General features: G+C 40.5%; 3 protein-coding genes across 3 annotated transcripts; 1 reads left to right on the top strand and 2 right to left on the bottom strand.

Annotated features, from left to right (window-relative positions):
* Window positions 1-333: 333 nt before the first annotated feature.
* On the bottom strand, window positions 334-4,053 carry LOC147326788 (transmembrane emp24 domain-containing protein 6-like). Its single transcript, XM_086302682.1, has 4 exons — window positions 3,280-4,053; window positions 2,929-3,055; window positions 965-1,137; window positions 334-728 (listed from the first exon to the last, which is right to left on the bottom strand). Exons 1-4 carry the CDS (start codon window positions 3,703-3,705, stop codon window positions 495-497), a joined length of 960 nt encoding a protein of 319 aa, XP_086158808.1. The 5' UTR covers window positions 3,706-4,053; the 3' UTR covers window positions 334-494.
* Window positions 4,054-12,011: 7,958 nt separating this feature from the next.
* LOC147326789 (uncharacterized) lies at window positions 12,012-13,447 on the top strand. The gene is made up of 2 exons (XM_086297801.1): window positions 12,012-12,494; window positions 13,073-13,447. The coding sequence occupies exons 1-2, from the start codon at window positions 12,012-12,014 to the stop codon at window positions 13,397-13,399; spliced, it is 810 nt and encodes a 269-aa protein (XP_086153927.1). The 3' UTR covers window positions 13,400-13,447.
* Window positions 13,448-14,057: 610 nt separating this feature from the next.
* On the bottom strand, window positions 14,058-17,188 carry LOC147326790 (uncharacterized). The gene is made up of 2 exons (XM_086302683.1): window positions 17,018-17,188; window positions 14,058-16,333 (listed from the first exon to the last, which is right to left on the bottom strand). The coding sequence occupies exons 1-2, from the start codon at window positions 17,171-17,173 to the stop codon at window positions 14,456-14,458; spliced, it is 2,034 nt and encodes a 677-aa protein (XP_086158809.1). The 5' UTR covers window positions 17,174-17,188; the 3' UTR covers window positions 14,058-14,455.
* Window positions 17,189-18,015: the final 827 nt, after the last annotated feature.

An 18,015-nucleotide genomic window follows, 5' to 3' on the forward strand; every position in this document is an offset into this window, starting at 1 on the left:
AACACAGTCTACTCATATTGTGTCACAAAGGCCCAGAGACCTGTAGGAAACCATTGAACCACCAATCATTCCCAACCCGTTGTAAGTGCTTGGTGATTAGCTGCTATTGCCCCGTCATGCTGGCCTAGAGACCGGTCCTTAACCCCTCGCCAACCGCCCATTGCTATGCCAACGTGTAGATTCTGCAAACAGCTGATGAATGGTTTCTGGAGAGTACTGGTAGCTATCAGTATAATATGTTTACATATTTTTAAAATCACCATCACATATATGTTATTGTTTTTATTTGTTATCAAACTGTATCAATGCAGTATATTGTGAAAAAAAACGTGTTAAGATAACTGATCGAGTCTGTTTGGAAAAGCATCACAAAGTCTCAACATGATTATTTCTAATATTTATTCATTCAAAGAGAAAGAACCATCACTGCTTTTCAATTTGTTCGTGTCTGCCTTTCCTCCACAAAACATCCAGACATTTTTATTTTTAGTCTATCAGCATCGAGGCTTCTCGCCCTCTGTGCCGGTATTGTTGACAAAGAGGCTTTTGAGGAAGAGTAGCTGCAGGTACCCAGAGGTGACGATGAGGAGGCTGAGGGCCATCGACCACCAGGTGATGTACTTTGAGTTGGACTGCAGCAGGAAGTAGTCTACGCTCTTTCTCATCCGACTGAAGCCGTAGTGCCGGAACATGTGAAAGACGTAGGTCTCCACTTTGTGGGTCGTAGTCTGACACAGCAGAACAGACGCAGGTATAAAAATCTGTTTATTCACTTTTGATGTGTCAAACTCCAACAATCCCGCCTCTGCTACCAGTTACTGTTTTTAATTCATTTTGTGAAACACTTTGAACTTAAGTGTGAAGTTTAAATACATTTGACTTGTTTTGGCTCACCAACTGCTGTCAGTACTGCCACAGACACCACAACACTATAACAACTGTAACAGCAGGTAGCTATGTGTACCTCGATGACGCTCAGTGTGTTGTTCAGCTCTTTGCTGATCTCCTCCTTCTTCTTCTCCTCCTCCTCGCTCTTTGAGGGATCTTGGTAGGTGTCATAGTAAACACCAAAGCTGAGGGAAACCTGCATCGAGCCGAAACGGTTGTGGAAGTTGCTGAAGCACATCTGATAGAAACCTGGAAGTAGACAAGTCAAGATGTTTTTCTTTTTTTTTTTCCATATAGCACAGTTAAAAGTAACACAGCAAACACAAAATGTTTTCCAGTTAAAGCAAACCTATTACGTATCGCAGAATCCTGTGAAAATTGAGTTTATCCTTAATGTTTCCATAGGAATTAAAATCAGTTGTATTTGATTGGTGTATCCAACGGCAGATGTGAGAACCTTTGCAAATGCAGACGTTTTTGCAGTTTGCTGGTCTGCAGCATTCAGTTGTGTGTTAACACAATACTACAATCATCTCAGGAGTGGATGTTCCAGCAAATTCAACCTAAGACCATCCAAACGCTCAGAAAAACTGCAAAACCCCAAGAATTCTCATTCTCAGACTCTACAGGCCTCATGTTAAATGTTAAAGTTCATGAGAGTACAAATAGAAACAGACGGAACAAGTGTGACTTGTTTGGAAGGGTTACCAGGAGGAAGCCTCTTCTCTTTAACTGAACATTGCAGCAACGCTCAGGTTCCTTTGGACAGACAAAACCAAAGTGGACATGTTTGTCCATAAAGGAGAAAACGAAACATGCCAGACCAGCTGTCAGCACTGTGGTGGAGGGATGATGATCTGGGCTCCGTGCAGTGACTCAGTAAACCATGAACTCCTCTGTATACAAATGTATTCTAGAGTCAGATGTGAGGCCATCAGCCACAGGACGATGATACCAAGAAGAGTGCCAAACCTCCAAAAGAAAAAGAATCAAAGTGGTGCAATGCTCCAGCCAGTCCAGACCGCAGCCTGACGGAGAAGCTGTGGTGGGACCTTCAGAAAACGGTGCCGAAACCGACTGAAGAGTTGAGTCTCAATGATGAGACTAATAACATCTACAGAAGCGGTCCCCAACCCCCGGGCCTCGGACCGGTACCGGTCCGTGAGTCGTGTGGTACCGGGCCGCGAGAGTTCAGGCTCAGGTGTGAAATGTCTGGTTTTCAGGGTTTTTATCGGTTTTCAGTGTTATTTTGTTATTGTTTTTATCGTTTACTCGGTTTTCCTGGGTCTTTCCACGTGTGTTATGAATAAATTTTCTTTTTTTCGGTACCGGTACTAGTTTTATTTTGTTGTATTTATCCATGACACCTTAAAGGCCGGTCCGTGAAAATATTGTCGAGCATAAACCGGTCCGTGGCGCAAAAAAGGTTGGAGACCGCTGATCTACAGGGTGCACGCACGAGGCATTGACGATGACGTGACAATGAGCAGTGACAAATAAATAATGACAGGATGAGAAACAGGTGAAAACATGGCTGGAAGAAACTAAAGAAACAGGAAGTACACTCCACATAACGAGCACAGGACAAAAGACTATCATAATAAAACAGGAAACAGACACAGGAAAACTAAACACTAACAAAATGTCCAAACTTAAAACACTGGCACCACCCAGGCACCATTACAGAAAAACATGATGAAAATTAGAAGATTTTATTGAACATTTCTGTAAAACTCCTGCAGGGTGAGATGCAGTGGGACGACCTGTATCATGAGAATAAAAGATGAAATCTCAATGGAAATCTCAAATGCTAATCTACCAGCTAACGCTAACAAGGTGTTTTTGTGTTTTAATAATTATTTGGCTGCTCACCTTTAAAACATGTATCTCTCTGACTTTATATCCTCTACGAGAGTTTGTGTTGTATCAACATTTAATGTTAAAGTGAATATCTAGACATAATTTCCTACAATCTGTTCATCGCATTCAGCTGAAGTGAAATAACAGCATGGAAGAGCTATCCATCAGACAGACAGCTACCTGATTCTGCAGCCTCAAAGTTGATCTGGCCCTTCGCATCATCAACAGTAGACAGCAACAGATCACTCGGAGTGTTGACGGTGACAGACAGGTGTCTGTCATGGCCGACTCCCATCACCCACTGGACCTACAAAACCAATACAGAGTTAAAAACCATACAGAGCGTCCACACACTGCAGGAACGAGCAGCAGCAGCTCTGTCAGTGTAAAATATCCTGTTTGATGTTACCACTGTGAGCTCTTTTCAACAGATGGTACCGATGCTGGTGTCCATGCTAATCTGACATTTGTGGGAAAACAGACTACATGTCAGGTGGCGTCACTTAGCTTGACACAGAGTTTTCTTCTTACCATGAAGTTCAAGTAAAATCTCTCTCCACGGTGAGCAAAGTGCCAGAAACACTCCAACCCAGCAGCAGGAAGCACTATAGCAAAGTCGTACTGGTCAGAACCCCAGAACAGCTCCTGGTCTGTGACGTCGGGGCGGGCGTTTGTCTGGGGAACCCCATGAGCTGAGCCCCAAAATAAAAAGCCCAGAAAGAAGCAGGGAATCCAGCACAGCATGTCTAAAACATGGAAGGGTGAGAGTAGAGTCTGTGCTGCAGTTAGATCAAAAATGATTAACCAGCCCTGAAATGTTTCCTCCTCTGCTGGGAAAACTGGACGGGCTGCACAGATGGAAGCACTGCTGATAGAGAGGAAAACCCTGCAGGAGGGAAACTCTCCAGGTGATCCAAACAAATGAACCTTGAAACTTCCACAGACAGATCCCGACATCCTGTGGAGGTTTGGACCACCGGTTCAGTAATATTTGACCATGTGGTGGATGTACATTTAGATTATTCTCATGGCCGTCATTTCAACATTTACATGAATCCATTGATCCACTGGTGAACAGGAAACAGCAGACATATGCCAACAGGAGAGTGGGTGTAGTGCTGAGAAGATGGTCTGATTGATGTTTTACATGATAAAACTTGTTTCCATTCTAGACAAAGATCATAAAGAGAATACAAACAGTATTGTTTAAATGATGGTTTCATTTATAAAGCGAAAAACTCTCCCCAAACCTGCCCTGTGTGCAAAAGTAACTGCCCCCTAAACCTGATCACTGGTTGTTCCACCCTCTGCAGCAGGAAGTGCAGTCACGTGTTTGTGGTCCTGCAGTGAGTCTTTCACATCACTGTGGAGGAATCTTGGTCCACTCTTATTTGGAGGATTGTTGGAATTCAGACACATATTTAAGGTCACGCTGAAGCACCTCAGTCTGATTTCAGTCCAGACTTTGACTCGGGCACTCCAAACACTTCATCTGTTTTTGGACTCATTGAGAGGTGGACGTGCTGCTGATCGTGGTGCTGCTGCATAACTGGAGTGCTTTTGAACTTCAGGGCACAAACTGATGGTCAGACATTCAGGACTGTCAGGTAGAGAGTAGAATTCAAAAGGGTCGAGCCTCTCTTTAAGAAATGTCACTTGTCATCTGCAGCACTCAGTCTGCTTCAGGAAGCGTGCTGCTGCAGTCTGCTGGGGGGCATCATCAGGAACAAGGATGCAAGGAGAGGAGACAAACTAGTGAGGAATGCTGGCTCTATAATTGGAGCTGCCACACACACACAGACACACACACGCAGACACACAGACTCTGTGTGAAGCTCGTCTATATTATCTTTGCTGATCTATCAAACAGCTTAAACGTATTCCTGGTTATATCCTGATCAGTGCTGAGCAGTTAAACATAATTAACTATCAATGAAATCATGTATGAATTATGATTCTGTGATTAACATACACTTCATATCACTTCTCATTTTCAAAATCATGTCGTTTAGCTTTGAAATGTCTGCATTTGTGAATAAAACATTCTCTTAGTAACAACATTTATTTAGATCCAACCATGCAAAATATGATTTTTTCCATTTTTCAAGTGGTCTTAAAGCTTTAATCAGGACTGTATCTGATATCACTTCAGTTTAATGTGAAAAAGCTGCATCAGTGTTTTGCTGGGATGCATCTGCTCCTCTGGCTTTCCTGTTAGCAGTGAGTGCATCGATGTCACAGAGGTTTTAGTGCAGCATAAACTCCAGCACATATTTTTGTCACTCTGGAGCACATTTCAGGAAAATAACAAGAAGTAAATGAAGGAAAGCGACAGAAGCCGACAGGATAAGACGAGCGTCATATCTGAGACAATAACCAGGGCCGGACCGTTTCTGACAGCTGCATCATTTTTATTGTGCAACAACACGGCAGCAGAGGACGGTTTGATTTGGTCTTGGGAATAAATCACTACTGGAAATCACAGGACTCAGATCAACACACGTCTGCTGTCCAGAACCAGGACGACGTGCTGAGATCACGGTGGGCGACAAATGTTCATCAGCAGAACGATGAGACAGAAACACAGAAGAGCCGTTTGGAAAGGCAGGAGGTACAGTGCTAACAGGCTGCAAGAAATATAAATACAGACTCACGTCTGTCTCTATCAGTACTTATCATGCAAAAGATACGACACACATGTGTGCAAAGAAGTGTCCAGGTTCATCCTGACCATCAACCTTTCTGACTGAAGGGCATTTCTGCCAGCAGGACTTCAGATATAAGCAGTGACGTGAGCTATAAGACAATAACACTATCAGTCATGGTCTGGCAGTCCCAGAGCACAAAGCTCAGCAGGACATAAACAGCGTGGAGTCATCAACATCATCAACAGAAGGCAGAAGAGCTTTGAATGTCCTTCAAGAAGTCTGGAGAAGTGTTCCTGCAGGTCCTCACAGAGACGCCAGAGAGCTGCTCAGAGAGTTCAGAGAGAGCTGAAGGATGAAGGCCAGACCAAACATTCACGTTCAAGCTCGTTAGAACTGTAAAGACTAGATTTTTGCCTCATATTCTGTATTTTTAATGAATATTTGCACATTTCAGTGAATCGCTGCATCCGTTTCCAATTCTCCTGCAAAATGTAAAGAAACGAGTGAAACGAGGGCTCAAGACTTTTGCACAGTACCGACTATATTAAAGTAAAGCTGGATTCATTCTCATTTAAACACAGTGAAGGCGTTGCTGGTCCATCGGGTAATAAATCACAGAGCTTACAGTGATCACATGGTTTCAGACTCCATCACCTCCCAATCAACTTTAAACAGGGTTCCTTTATCTGGCTCCAATTCAAGCACTTTTTAAGATCTTTCAAGGTCCATGTTCAAGCTTTTCGAGTACATGACCGAAAAAACAAGCGAACAGAAAGCATGTTTCACTTTGCATCACCTCAGTAAGACCATGTGAAAATGTAAACAAAGCCACAATAGAAAAAAATAAGTAGAAACAAAAGGAAAAATTAATAAATACATAAATATTAAAAGGACATTTTATTGTCCAGCAGAGCATTAAGAATATTCAACAGAAACTAAAGTATTGAAGCTCCCTGAAAATCTGCCCACCGATCACTTCAGGCTCTCAGATTTGAACCCACTAAAAAAAGATGTGAAGACAAACAAACTCCAACACCCAGTTTTCATGTACACACAATGAAAAAGCAGCAGAAATCATTTATTAATACATTTTTATGAATTGATTCTGAACCTTGCATGTTTTCCCTCTTTTTTATCCTGAAGTGGCTTTTTGGACTTTCCCTCCTTTGTTCCTTTTCCCTCCTCGTTACTGTCTCGTCGGAGCACCTGAGCCTTGTTATCCTCAGTGTGAGTCAAAAACATAAGCTTATGATAGCAAGGATAAAGACTTGTGGATGTTTTTGCATCTGTGTTGTAACTTGCTGTGATGTATCTACACCAGGTAACCAGTGTTTCCCCTCGCAGCAGCTTCCTCTTCTTTGTTCGTTTCTTTCAGATTTCCTTTCTGTTTAGTTTTGTTGGTTTTTTTCCAAAGTGAGTTTCTCGTGTGGCTTTCTGTGATTTTTCCTTCCCTCTTTTGCAGGAAGACCCTCGTTATTGTCTTGGTTGGGTTCACCTGTGCGTTGTTATCCCGCCTCCTGGAGCCGGTGTATTTAGTGTGGCTTCTCTCTCTGTCAGTCTTCAGCAGGTTGTTGTGTCTGTTGGGTCTTGCTGTTGCTTTGGGCCTTTTAGGCAGTATATAAGTTTGTGTTCTGCAGTGTTTATATAGAGGTTTTAATTTCTAAAGGCTTACCCACGGCCAATCTGCAAGCTGACAGCTGTGTTTCTCCCAAACAAAATAAATCTGCCCGTCCATCATTAGCAGGGACATAAAGACTCATACTGCGTCCTAAAGTTTGTCTTCCAGCATCAGAGTGAATCAAGACTGTTTTACAATACACCATGCAGTAAAAGACAAAACACAAATGTGAGGTGCTGAGATATTAGCCGTAAAGATAAAAATAATCCAACGCTAACTCAGCCACTTCACAACATTAAAACAAGTTGCATGTTTTATTAGGGACTCCCATTTTTGATAAAATTTAAAGCTGATAGCATCTACTCCAGATCTTCCCATCAAACATTGTTAACTTTGCGTCTGCGCTCCATGCAGGGCCACAAACTCTGGTGCTTTCCCCTCAAATACAAGCATTTCAAAGCCAGTGCAATGGTAGACCCTTCCCTCTACTTCGAGGGCCAGTTTCCTGAAACCCTTACGTGTCCCTGCTGCAACACACCTGAATTTAAACTTTAGTAGCTCATAAGCCAGACTCTAGACCTTAACTGCATGTTGAGGTGGCAAATCTAAGGCGTGCCAGAAGGCCTCATCTCGTTGGTGTCACTGGTTCCTAATCGCCCCATGTGCGACATGCAGTAGCGGATTTTCATACGGGCAGTTGCCCGGGGCGGCATCATGGGCATCTGCAAAAAAAAAATCCTCCTACTCATGCTGCCCCGACGTCATGCCAGCGCATAGTGGGAATGTCACAGGCACCGATCGGTTTTCTATCGCCCATTTGCTGGGAGTAAGGGCGCCCTGCGCCTGCTGCTTGCGGCAGGGAGGAGAGGGCGGGGCGGCGGGGGATTCTCTGGTGGCTGGAGCAGCATCTAATAACCAACTCGCAAAATAAAACAAAATAAAAACAAACACGAAAACACCAGACATCATGATACAGACTTATAATTTGCATCGATGTGTTTTTTTGAAATTCTGTACACGAAAAGTGAGCGAGAGCCCTCGGTGCGCGTGCTCGCTGCTGAAGTCAAAGTAAACTTTATTGTCATCTCCGCTACAGACAGTCCAGCATATAGAGACGAGACGACGAGGCTCCAGCTACAGCAGTGCAAGTAAACAAACAATAAATATAAAATGAGTAAGAAAATAAATGTACACTTTAGGACTCGGGGTAAAGGATCAAAGGAACTTGTCTAAAGCAGTTCTTGTTCATTAACTGTTTTAAAAACTACCATCTGCATAACTGACAAAGGCTAACAAGGCCGGGGAAGGACTATATACACAGACTTAAAAATGTATCTAAAGTCAGCTATTTCATTATTTGTGCTCTTGCCTCTACCATTGAGGACACTTTTTGTCCAGTAAAGAGTAGCGCTACCTCGATTTTTAAACTTTTTTTTTTTTTTGTCATTTTGCTCAAAGACTATTGTGATACTCACTCTGAACAATCAGCTCATGTGGAGTTGGCACATACCTGTCTCACTTTGAGATTGTCTGACAGATGTTGAAGGACCTCAGGGACGACTCTGGCCCTTCCTGTAAAGTGCAGTGGTGTTTTTTAACCCAGTCCAGTTTGTCTGTGTACTCAAAGGTCCACGTTGACCCCGTGGATTGAAACAGGGGTCAAGTCTCCTTTGCAACTCAACGTGGCAAAGGAGTCGACTCATCGCCCCTGCTGATGCATCCAACCACCGCAGAGTCATCAGAAAACTTCTGCAGATGGAGGTCTCTGTTCAGTGGCTGAAGTCTGGTGTAGGGGGGCGAGGGGACAGTCCCCTGTGGTGCTCCTGTGTTGCTGATCAACATTGTCTGACAAGGTGAAGACGTACATTGTGGTCTTCCTGTCAGGTAATCAATAATCCAGGACACTAAAGAAGCATCCACCTGCATCGCTGTTAGCTTATCACCCAGGAGAGTCGGCCTGATGTTGTTGAAAGCACTGGAAAAGTCAAAGAGCATGACCCTCACAGTGCTCGCCGGCTGGTCCAGATGGGCGTAGTCATGATTGAGCAGATGGATGATGGCGTCCTCAGCTCCAAGACATGGCTGGTAAGCAAATTGAAGGGGATCCTGATGTGGTCTGACTATGAGTCGGAGCTGGTCCAGGATGAGTCTCTCCAGGGTCTTCATGATGTGGGAGGTCAGTGCCACAGGCCTGTAATCCTGGGGGCCACTGGGATGTGATGTCTTCCACAGCACTGGGACCCTCTGCAGACTCGGCATGAACAGTTTATGGAAGACTCAAAAAAAGCTGGGGGCACAGGACTTGAGGACACAGGGACCCACTCGTCTGATCCAGCAGACTCGCCTGATTGGAGTCTCCTAATCTGCAACTGTACCTGGTCTTGAGTGAAAGTGATGGGTGGGGAGGGGTGTCAGGACTCTGGTGAGGGTGTGAGCAGTCACTGCAGTGTTGAAAATGGTGGTTGGTAACCCATGATGAACTGCCAACTTATCTAGGGTGTACCCTGAGTCCGCTAGGATAGGCTACCTGATAAGGAAATGATGGACAGAGGACATCTCCTCAGCAGGTGTTCATAAAGTTTCCTCATCTTCATGAGGATCTCATGCGCAGCATCTTCCACTGGCTCGATGTGGGTGATCAGGTCTCATACAATATGACCCTTATGGTTATTCTGGCCAAGAAAGAGAATAGGCTGGCAGCCCAGAGAATGTAGTTTTGAAACCTGCAAGAACAACAAGGAAATCTATGCAGCCAGTCTGGTTTGAAAAATTATCTTAGCAGGGGAATAGTTTACAGTGTGGGCATGGCCAGGCTGATCAGTACCAACTCAGGAGGTGCAACAACGTAAATATTAAATCCGTGTGGTTGGTTGGCTTTGATTTGTTACAAGGTTAAGACTGGCCTGAAATGTATCCTCTGGAATTTACAAATCTTGAACAAATGAAGTTGCATATAAGCAAACTGATGCATAACAAACCTTTAAGTTTCACATCTTTGTTATGCTGCTGTAGATTTTTAAAAAGGTTTTGGCATCTCACCTGACAAATTTCTATCTGCTCCTTTTAGGCATCTATGACACGCGCTCTTCCACAAGCATGTACTTTTGTCTGTCGTCACAATCCCCGACATCAGATTGACAGTGAGATGTATCCTGAATAGGGTAAAGAGTTGCTACACTGCTTCCTCACATCTGCTTCATGAATATGAAGGGTTGTAGTGGGAGAAGGTGGTCTAGGGTGAAGAAGGGGGGTGCAGGGTGAAGGTGATGGCTCTGGGGGGGTGAGTGTCCAAAGTGTCTCTATTGTGTGAAGGCTTCTTGATGGTTCATCAAAACGGCAGTTAAAGTCGCTGAGGGCGTTGGCCAAGAGCTTGTGTTGTGTTATTCTGTGTTTGATTCAGTCATTGAAATATCTAACATGAGACAGGTGCTCTTGGATTACTATTGAGACGACAAAGACGGTCATGAACACTATAGAACCAACATCTGTGATGGGCATGATTATCAATAAAAACATATTTTCTTGGCGTGTTAGCCTGCGATCAGGTACCCAATGCGCAGCTTCAAAGACTCCCAGCTATGGCTATTGTAAACACTCACCCTTCTACAGTGCCCGGGGAACACTGGCTGGCTCTTTATTTTGAGAGACAGACGCGGTTATTTTTTTGATAGTTTTGGAAACTCGCTAGACAGTTTTCCACCAGCAATAAAGGTGTTTTTTCTAAACTGTTCCACTATTTTATATTCAGCAGAACGACTCCTCCATCACATGCTGTCAACATTGTGTATTTCATACAGTGTGTGTGTGTGTGTGTGTGTGTGTGTGTGTATATGTGTGTATGTATATATATATATATACATACATATATATATATACATACATACATACATACATACATACATACATACATACATACATACATACATACATACATACATATATATATATATATATATATATATATATGTATGTATGTATGTATGTATGTATGTATGTATATATATATATATGTATATATATATATATATATATATATATATATATATATATATATATATATATATATATATATATATATACATATATATATACATACATACATACATACATACATACATACATACATACATACATACATATATATATATATATATATATATACATATATATATATATACATATATATATATATATATATATATATATATATATACATATATATATATATATATATATATATATATATATATATATATATATATATATATATATATATATATATATATATATATATATATATATATATATATATATTACGGAAACGTAGAGCTGCCACCCAGGCAAAAGAAAAATACAAGTGTATCACGTTATAACGTGAAAGGTTTATTGTTCTAACAAGATACTTTTCCTGTTTGTACAATATACTTTTCACGTTTGAACAACATAATATCACGTTATTACAATATACATAATTATCACGTTCGTACAATATAAATATTATATTGTACGAACGTGATAATTATATTGTTTGAACAATAAAATTTTCACGTTATAACATATATTTTATTGTTCGAGCATGATATATTGCCGTAAAGATACGGAAGTGTAAAACATAGTGAAGTGGGTGACAGTGCAGATCAGAGTGCGAGAAAATGGCTCGTTTATTGGAATTAATTAAGTTCTATTTTATGCTTGGATTGAGGCATGGGGAGATTTTGCTGTTATTGAGCAGTTTGGACAGTATTGTGATAAGCATGCGGACACTTAGAAGAAACCTAAAACGCATGGGACTGTACAGGAGAAAGAATGAGTCCGATCCGATTGAGGTGGCACGATTTCTTATTGATCAACTGGAGGGACATGGGAGGCTCCATGGATACAAACTACATCACCTGAACTGCATTCAGGCAGGTTATGTTGTCACGCAGAGTACTGTGAGACATTTACTGAAATATCTTGACCCTTACGGTGTTGAGCAACGACGCAGAAATCGCCTAATGCGACGCATGTATGTAAATCCTGGACCAAATTTCATGTGGCATGTTGACTCCTATGACAAACTGAAGCCTTTTGGAATCTGTATAAATGGAGCTATTGATGGGTTTTCGAGAGTTATGATTTGGCTTCATGCCTATTCAACAAACAATGATCCCAAAGTCATTGCTGGCTATTTCATAGCAGAAGTTGAAAAGAGGATGGGAACACCTGCTAGGATTCGCTCTGATTTGGGAACAGAAAATGTCATAATGGCCGAGATGCAACGATTCTTGCGCTGGACTATGGATCCGAACGTCAGAAACTGTTTTATTACTGGATCCAGCAATCACAATCAGCGTATTGAAGGCTGGTGGGCCTTTCTGAGACGACATCATGCTCAGCACTGGATAAATCGTCTCCAGGAACTAAAAGACCATGACTGCTTTTCTGGATGTTTTTTGGACAAGCAGCTCATATTGTTTACGTGCCTGAACGTCATCGAGGTATGTAACCATGTTTATATTCTTTTAATGAGTCATTGTGTGTGTGTGTGTGTGTGTGTGTGTGTGTGTGTGTGTGTGTGTGTGTGTGTGTGTGTGTGTGTGTGTGTGTGTGTGTGTGTGTGTTAGAGAGAAAGAGAGACACGGAGAGAGAATAAAAAGTTTGCTTTAACACCTACCATGCACCATCCCTATTATCACTCCGTTGAGGATATAAAAAAAATGCATATTTCACTGGCCAGAAACATAAAATCGCACTGTCTAAAACAATTCACGTTTAATAATTACTTAAAATTTTCCAAAGTATCACGTGTCTACCACTGTTATTCTTGTTGTTGAGTATTTTTGATAAACTCTGTTTTTCCGACTGTCATTGTGTAGTGCTTTTGATTGATTGATTGATTGATTGATTGATTGATTGATTGATTGATTGATTGATTGATTGATCGTACTTTATTCATCCCGAGGGAAATTGGGTTAAGGCTGCCAGCCGTGCCAGCGCCGTTTTGGGTAACATGTTGAGCCAAGAGAAATGTGTTCTTTTACTGATATGAGATTTTTTAATTTTTAATATTTAATAGGAAGAGCTGCAGCAAGTTGCACATATGTGGAACACCCACATAATACGCAGAAGCAGAAATGCAGTTGCTCCAAGTGGACGTCCGATTCTCATGTACACCATCCCTCATCTCTTTGGAGGACAGGATCATCTGAAAGAGGTTTCTCGGGAGGCAGTGGATGCTTGTAAGCAAGAATGTCAACAGAGAGGACCTTATACCTGTGATGAAACCGTTTTCAGCTTGTGTTGCCTTATAATGTCAGAGAACTTCTTACTTCCACCAAGCACAGCAGATGAATCCATTGAACTGTATCTCTTCCTGAGAGCCTATATACTGAAGGACTTATAAACCTAAATATAATTGGGCTTTGGGAATTTTTACGCATATATTTTTGGGTACAATGTTTTATTTGTGCAATAAACAATAGAAAAGACAATCATTATTATTTTGTTTGGATTTTCGGTTCAAGATAGTAGCAAGCAAGCATGTCTAAATATATTTAACCAAATCTGCGTACTCCAACCTTTTGGCATTTCCAATTATTTTTTAACGGAATTTCTATTATATCTGATTTCTGTTTTAAGACTGTCAAAAAAACATTTTTTAAACTGCTGATCCTATACATTATCATTCATGAAATATTGTTTTCAATTTTACTGAACACATTGTGCAACTGCTATTCATCCACGAACAGTTTCTTGTAAACTGGTAAATGTACAAATTCTGCATTATTTAATAATTAACAAATAGTGTTAGATGTTAACCTCCCTTTTATTTGTGTTCAAGGAGAAGAAAACACGGACTCTTGATAAACACTACAAAACTTAACTTATGTGCCAATTTTCTGTCTTTTATTCCAGTCAACTATTGCATCAAACACATTGCCTTCCAAAGTTATTCCCTTAAAATATGTTCTGCACAAATGACTGGTGGAAAGGTAAAAAAAATATACTTGAAAATAATTAATATTAAGTCTTTTGAATTATTACTAAACAAAACATCCCCTCTAGCAGACATCTTGTATCCTACAAAACTGCACCACAGACCTGTGGAAAAGGACCTTGACACATGATAAGAACTAATAATAAGCATAGTTCACCACTTGCTGCTAACCATATGAACTTATTAAACATAATTAGTTAACATTTAAACTAGTAAAACTTTTAAGTATGAAAATTTAAACTGAAATTTACATTTTTCATGGTGGAAACAAATTGATGTTATCCACAATTTTTGAAAATAAATTCAAATATGAAATAAAACACTTCCCTGAAATTTAAGCTCTTTCTTTTTTTATACAATGATGTGTTCCCTGTTTGTGGGTTTAACAAACTTTAGAGCTTCATAGCCAGTCATTGTTAGTGCAAACCTTTCATTCTTTGGTTTAAACATGATGGACTTTAATCAAGCTATGCTGAACTCATAAGAGCTTTTAGCAGCCAAAACATTGTTCAGTTCATTTCGTAGTTCTGGGTAGGACGTGTATGTCCATGGTAGTTCCAGAAGAGGGCCGCATGTGTGTGCCACAGGTCGTCGTGCCAGTCCATCCACAGGCGTGAACAGTACCTCAACCTTGTCAACACAGATGACATCTGACCCAGTAAGAAACCTGAACATCCTTCTGAGCCCTGTATCGTCAAGTCCTCTGATGTACTGGTGCAGAAATCTGAAGCTCTGCTTCTCTGCTTGAGTGGTGGGAGAGGCAGTAAGCAACTTCAAAAGCTTTCTCGTTGTTGGCTTTTTATCCTCATACATTTGTAGGACATCTTGTGGGCTTTGAAAAGCTTCTTTTAGGAAGTAGCTTGCAACTAAGGACATTTTCTCTGCGGCATATGCTGGTTTTTGGATTAATTGTTTGTGTGCGACTTTCAGAAGAAGGCCTTTTAAGTTCTCTTTGGTTGGAAGCACTGATACATCCAGGCGATCCATGAGATCCAGCACTTCATCCCTGTCTTCATCTGAAAGATCTTCTTTTAGTGCCCTTGTTATCAGATCCCTATCTGATTGACTTAGGTAAAAGAGAAGACTTTCAAACAGCAGATCATCTGATACTTGATTCTCACCGAAGATGAGTGCCACTGTGAAAACAGGAGCAAGGCGACAAGGGAAATATCCATGGTCTTGAAATCCCTTCAGTAAAATTCTACCCATGGATTTCCACTCTTCTTCCTGCCATTTAGGAGACAGTGATGGCACTCTGAACTCCTCTCCTTCAGCTGTGTTGTCCACAAACTCTGACCAAAATGCAGCATACACATCTCTTGATACGCCATCTGCGTCAGCTCCTTTTTCATCAATGTAGGTGTATTTTAGAGGGTGTATGAGGAGTGTTGGATCTTTGAACTGGCTGATCATCTCCTCCAGAATAGTAACCCTGTGAAGTTTGATGGTAACACAGACAACATCATATGATCCTGCAGAGCTTATTGCTTCATTGCTTATAGATGTTTCTGGACTACTGACTGCTGTGTTTGTTGGAGGAAGTGTAATGGATGTGATGACCAGATCATCTTCCTCAAACTGCAGGAATGGTTCATCTATTACAGTGTCATCAAGTTGACAAGGCAGAGGCTCTCCAAGGTAGGGTCCAATCATTACCTCAGATGTGTCTAATAATACATCTTCATCAGCATTCCTAGATTCTGATGATGAGATCACAACAGTGTGAGAAGCTTCTTCATCTCCTTGATGTGAGTCAGTCAGTTGTGTAACATTGTTTACATGTGTTTTCCCTCTATCATAAACTTCTTCATCATCTTCATCATTGGAAAATCTTCTTGTGCACAAGTAAAATCTCAACAGTCCCATTTTAAGTGCTGAATAGAGTTCTCCAACTGTGACATCTTCATCAAATACGGCCTCTTCCTGATAGTCTAATATGTCATGACTGAACACTTCCCATCTTCCAAATTTGCTTTTTCCACTTGGAAAGAAAAGATCTTTAGCATACTGTAATATGTCAGCTTTTTTGGAGTCTTTGGGCACATCAAAGGTCCTTGTTCCTCCTCCTCTGCGCTTTCTCACTTGCTTACCTTCATGGATCCACCCTAACTCAATTTTTCGTGTCTTTTTCTCAGCCCATTTGTTGTTTTTTGCATATGTTCTTTTTCTCTTAGAAACAAATGCCTCCTCATGATCAGGTTTCTTCTCATTTTCATTGATTCCCATCTTTTCCTTCAATTTTTCCAAGCAGAACCGTCTGGCAGCTATCCGGTCACCATATGTTGGGATGTAATCAGACAGGGTCTTGTCATCCATGAAATCAATCACTGTGGCATCAATCTGTAATAACAGGGATATTTATTACTATACAGAAGTACAAGGTATACCTGCTGCCACACCACATGAGGTACCTCACTAAAAAAATGTATGTAAATTTCACATGTGTTTTGATAATTGTCTGTTATTATTTTAGTGGCAGCCATCAATATTTAGCATTTATTCTTTTCCTCTCTCTATGGCAGCAACATTAATGAGATTCTCTAACATGTTATTAATAGAAATATTACAGTATATACAACGCCCACCTTTGAAAAAGTAAATTAGTATTCACGTATCTTTCAGTTGCACAGAGCACAAAGGGTTGAACTCACTGTTTTTTTTTAAATTGAAGACAAATATCAATATAAACACAGTTTAATTCATTTGTTTTTAGATAAACAAGGAAACATTGTGCATCACATAATATAGCGATATATTTAAGAAACCTGGAATCTGCATACGGGTTAAGTAGTAACATGTGGTCATACAACGACCCAGTTTTATACAGCGGGTTAATTTGTTTTACATTCTCCATTCCATATTAAAGATCCACACCAATGCAGCCTACCGTTACGTCCTTACGCAGTCAAAGCGAGAGAAGCGAAAACCGCTGTGGTTGCTAACTTAGCAATATGTCACATTTTTAGACGCTGTAACTTCGTAAAAAGCGAGTTTTACAAGTTTCCCCCTCAAGAGTGCACTTACGTGTTCTTGTAGCATTCGTAAGAGACAGTCCTCAGGTACACCACGATTCCGAAGAAATCTCAGAAGTGGGCTATCAGTGTTTGTGTCCATGTTGAAAGCAGGGCATTCAAAGTTAAGTGCCAGTTCTGACGAGCGTGCACTCTCCACAACTACCATGGATTTGGGTTTCCGAATGCAACACGTTTTACGTTCTTACAATAAAAAATGTTATTGTAATGGTATTTTTTTTTTACGTTTGTACAATATATGATCACGTTCGTACAATATAATATTTATATTGTACGAACGTGATCATTATGTATATTGTAATAACGTGATATTATGTTGTTCAAACGTGAAAAGTATATTGTACAAACATGATAGTATATTGTACAAACAGGAAAAGTATCTTGTTAGAACAATAAACCTTTCACGTTATAACGTGATACACTTGTATTTTTCTTTTGCCTGGGTGGCAGCTCTACGCTTCCGTAATATATATATATATATATATATATATATATATATATATATATATATATATATATATATATATATAATATATATGTCCGCTTGTGTAGAAGAAGGGAACTGTGAGCTGTTTACACGTCATCAAGTTGTATTTTACATCGACAGAACTTAAAATTATATTGTTTTTTGATTAAAAGAAGATTTTAAATTCAGACAAATCACGATTATATATTGAGTAAAGAGGCATAATTTATGTGTCACCCGAACTCAATAAAATAAAAATTTTAATTAGGAAGTCTAACAGTATTTATGAACTTGATTTTTCATTTCACAACAACATATATATGTAAGTAATGACTAAAGATCCCATTAATTACTTTTTAGAGTGACAGCCAATCACCTTCTCAGCAGAGCGCACAACACGCTGCAGTCTCTGTTTGTCCCTGATAGTGGCTCCAGCGTACCACACGGTGATGGAGGAGGTGAGGATGGACTCGATGATTGCGGTGTAGAACTGCATCATCGTCCGTGTTGGCAGGTTGAATTTC

Source organism: Aulonocara sp. 'chitande type north' Nkhata Bay, linkage group LG7 (assembly GCF_057382095.1).
Source record: "Aulonocara sp. 'chitande type north' Nkhata Bay isolate Kocher_YH1m ecotype deep benthic linkage group LG7, A_spYH_male_GT1.1, whole genome shotgun sequence".
Taxonomy (NCBI): domain Eukaryota; kingdom Metazoa; phylum Chordata; class Actinopteri; order Cichliformes; family Cichlidae; genus Aulonocara; species Aulonocara sp. 'chitande type north' Nkhata Bay.

Excerpts from the sequence above, each read along its gene's own strand:
- LOC147326788 (XM_086302682.1), bottom strand. The coding sequence starts at position 3,705 with ATGTCGGGATCTGTCTGTGGAAGTTTCAAGGTTCATTTGTTTGGATCA. Across the intron at positions 1,138-2,928 it reads CTTTGAGGCTGCAGAATCAG|GTTTCTATCAGATGTGCTTC; the intron begins GTAGCTGTCTGT and ends GTCTACTTCCAG. Across the intron at positions 729-964 it reads ACACACTGAGCGTCATCGAG|ACTACGACCCACAAAGTGGA; the intron begins GTACACATAGCT and ends CTGCTGTGTCAG.
- LOC147326789 (XM_086297801.1), top strand. The coding sequence starts at position 12,012 with ATGCGACGCATGTATGTAAATCCTGGACCAAATTTCATGTGGCATGTT. Across the intron at positions 12,495-13,072 it reads CGTGCCTGAACGTCATCGAG|GAAGAGCTGCAGCAAGTTGC; the intron begins GTATGTAACCAT and ends AATATTTAATAG.
- LOC147326790 (XM_086302683.1), bottom strand. The coding sequence starts at position 17,173 with ATGGTAGTTGTGGAGAGTGCACGCTCGTCAGAACTGGCACTTAACTTT. Across the intron at positions 16,334-17,017 it reads TACGAATGCTACAAGAACAC|ATTGATGCCACAGTGATTGA; the intron begins GTAAGTGCACTC and ends CTGTTATTACAG.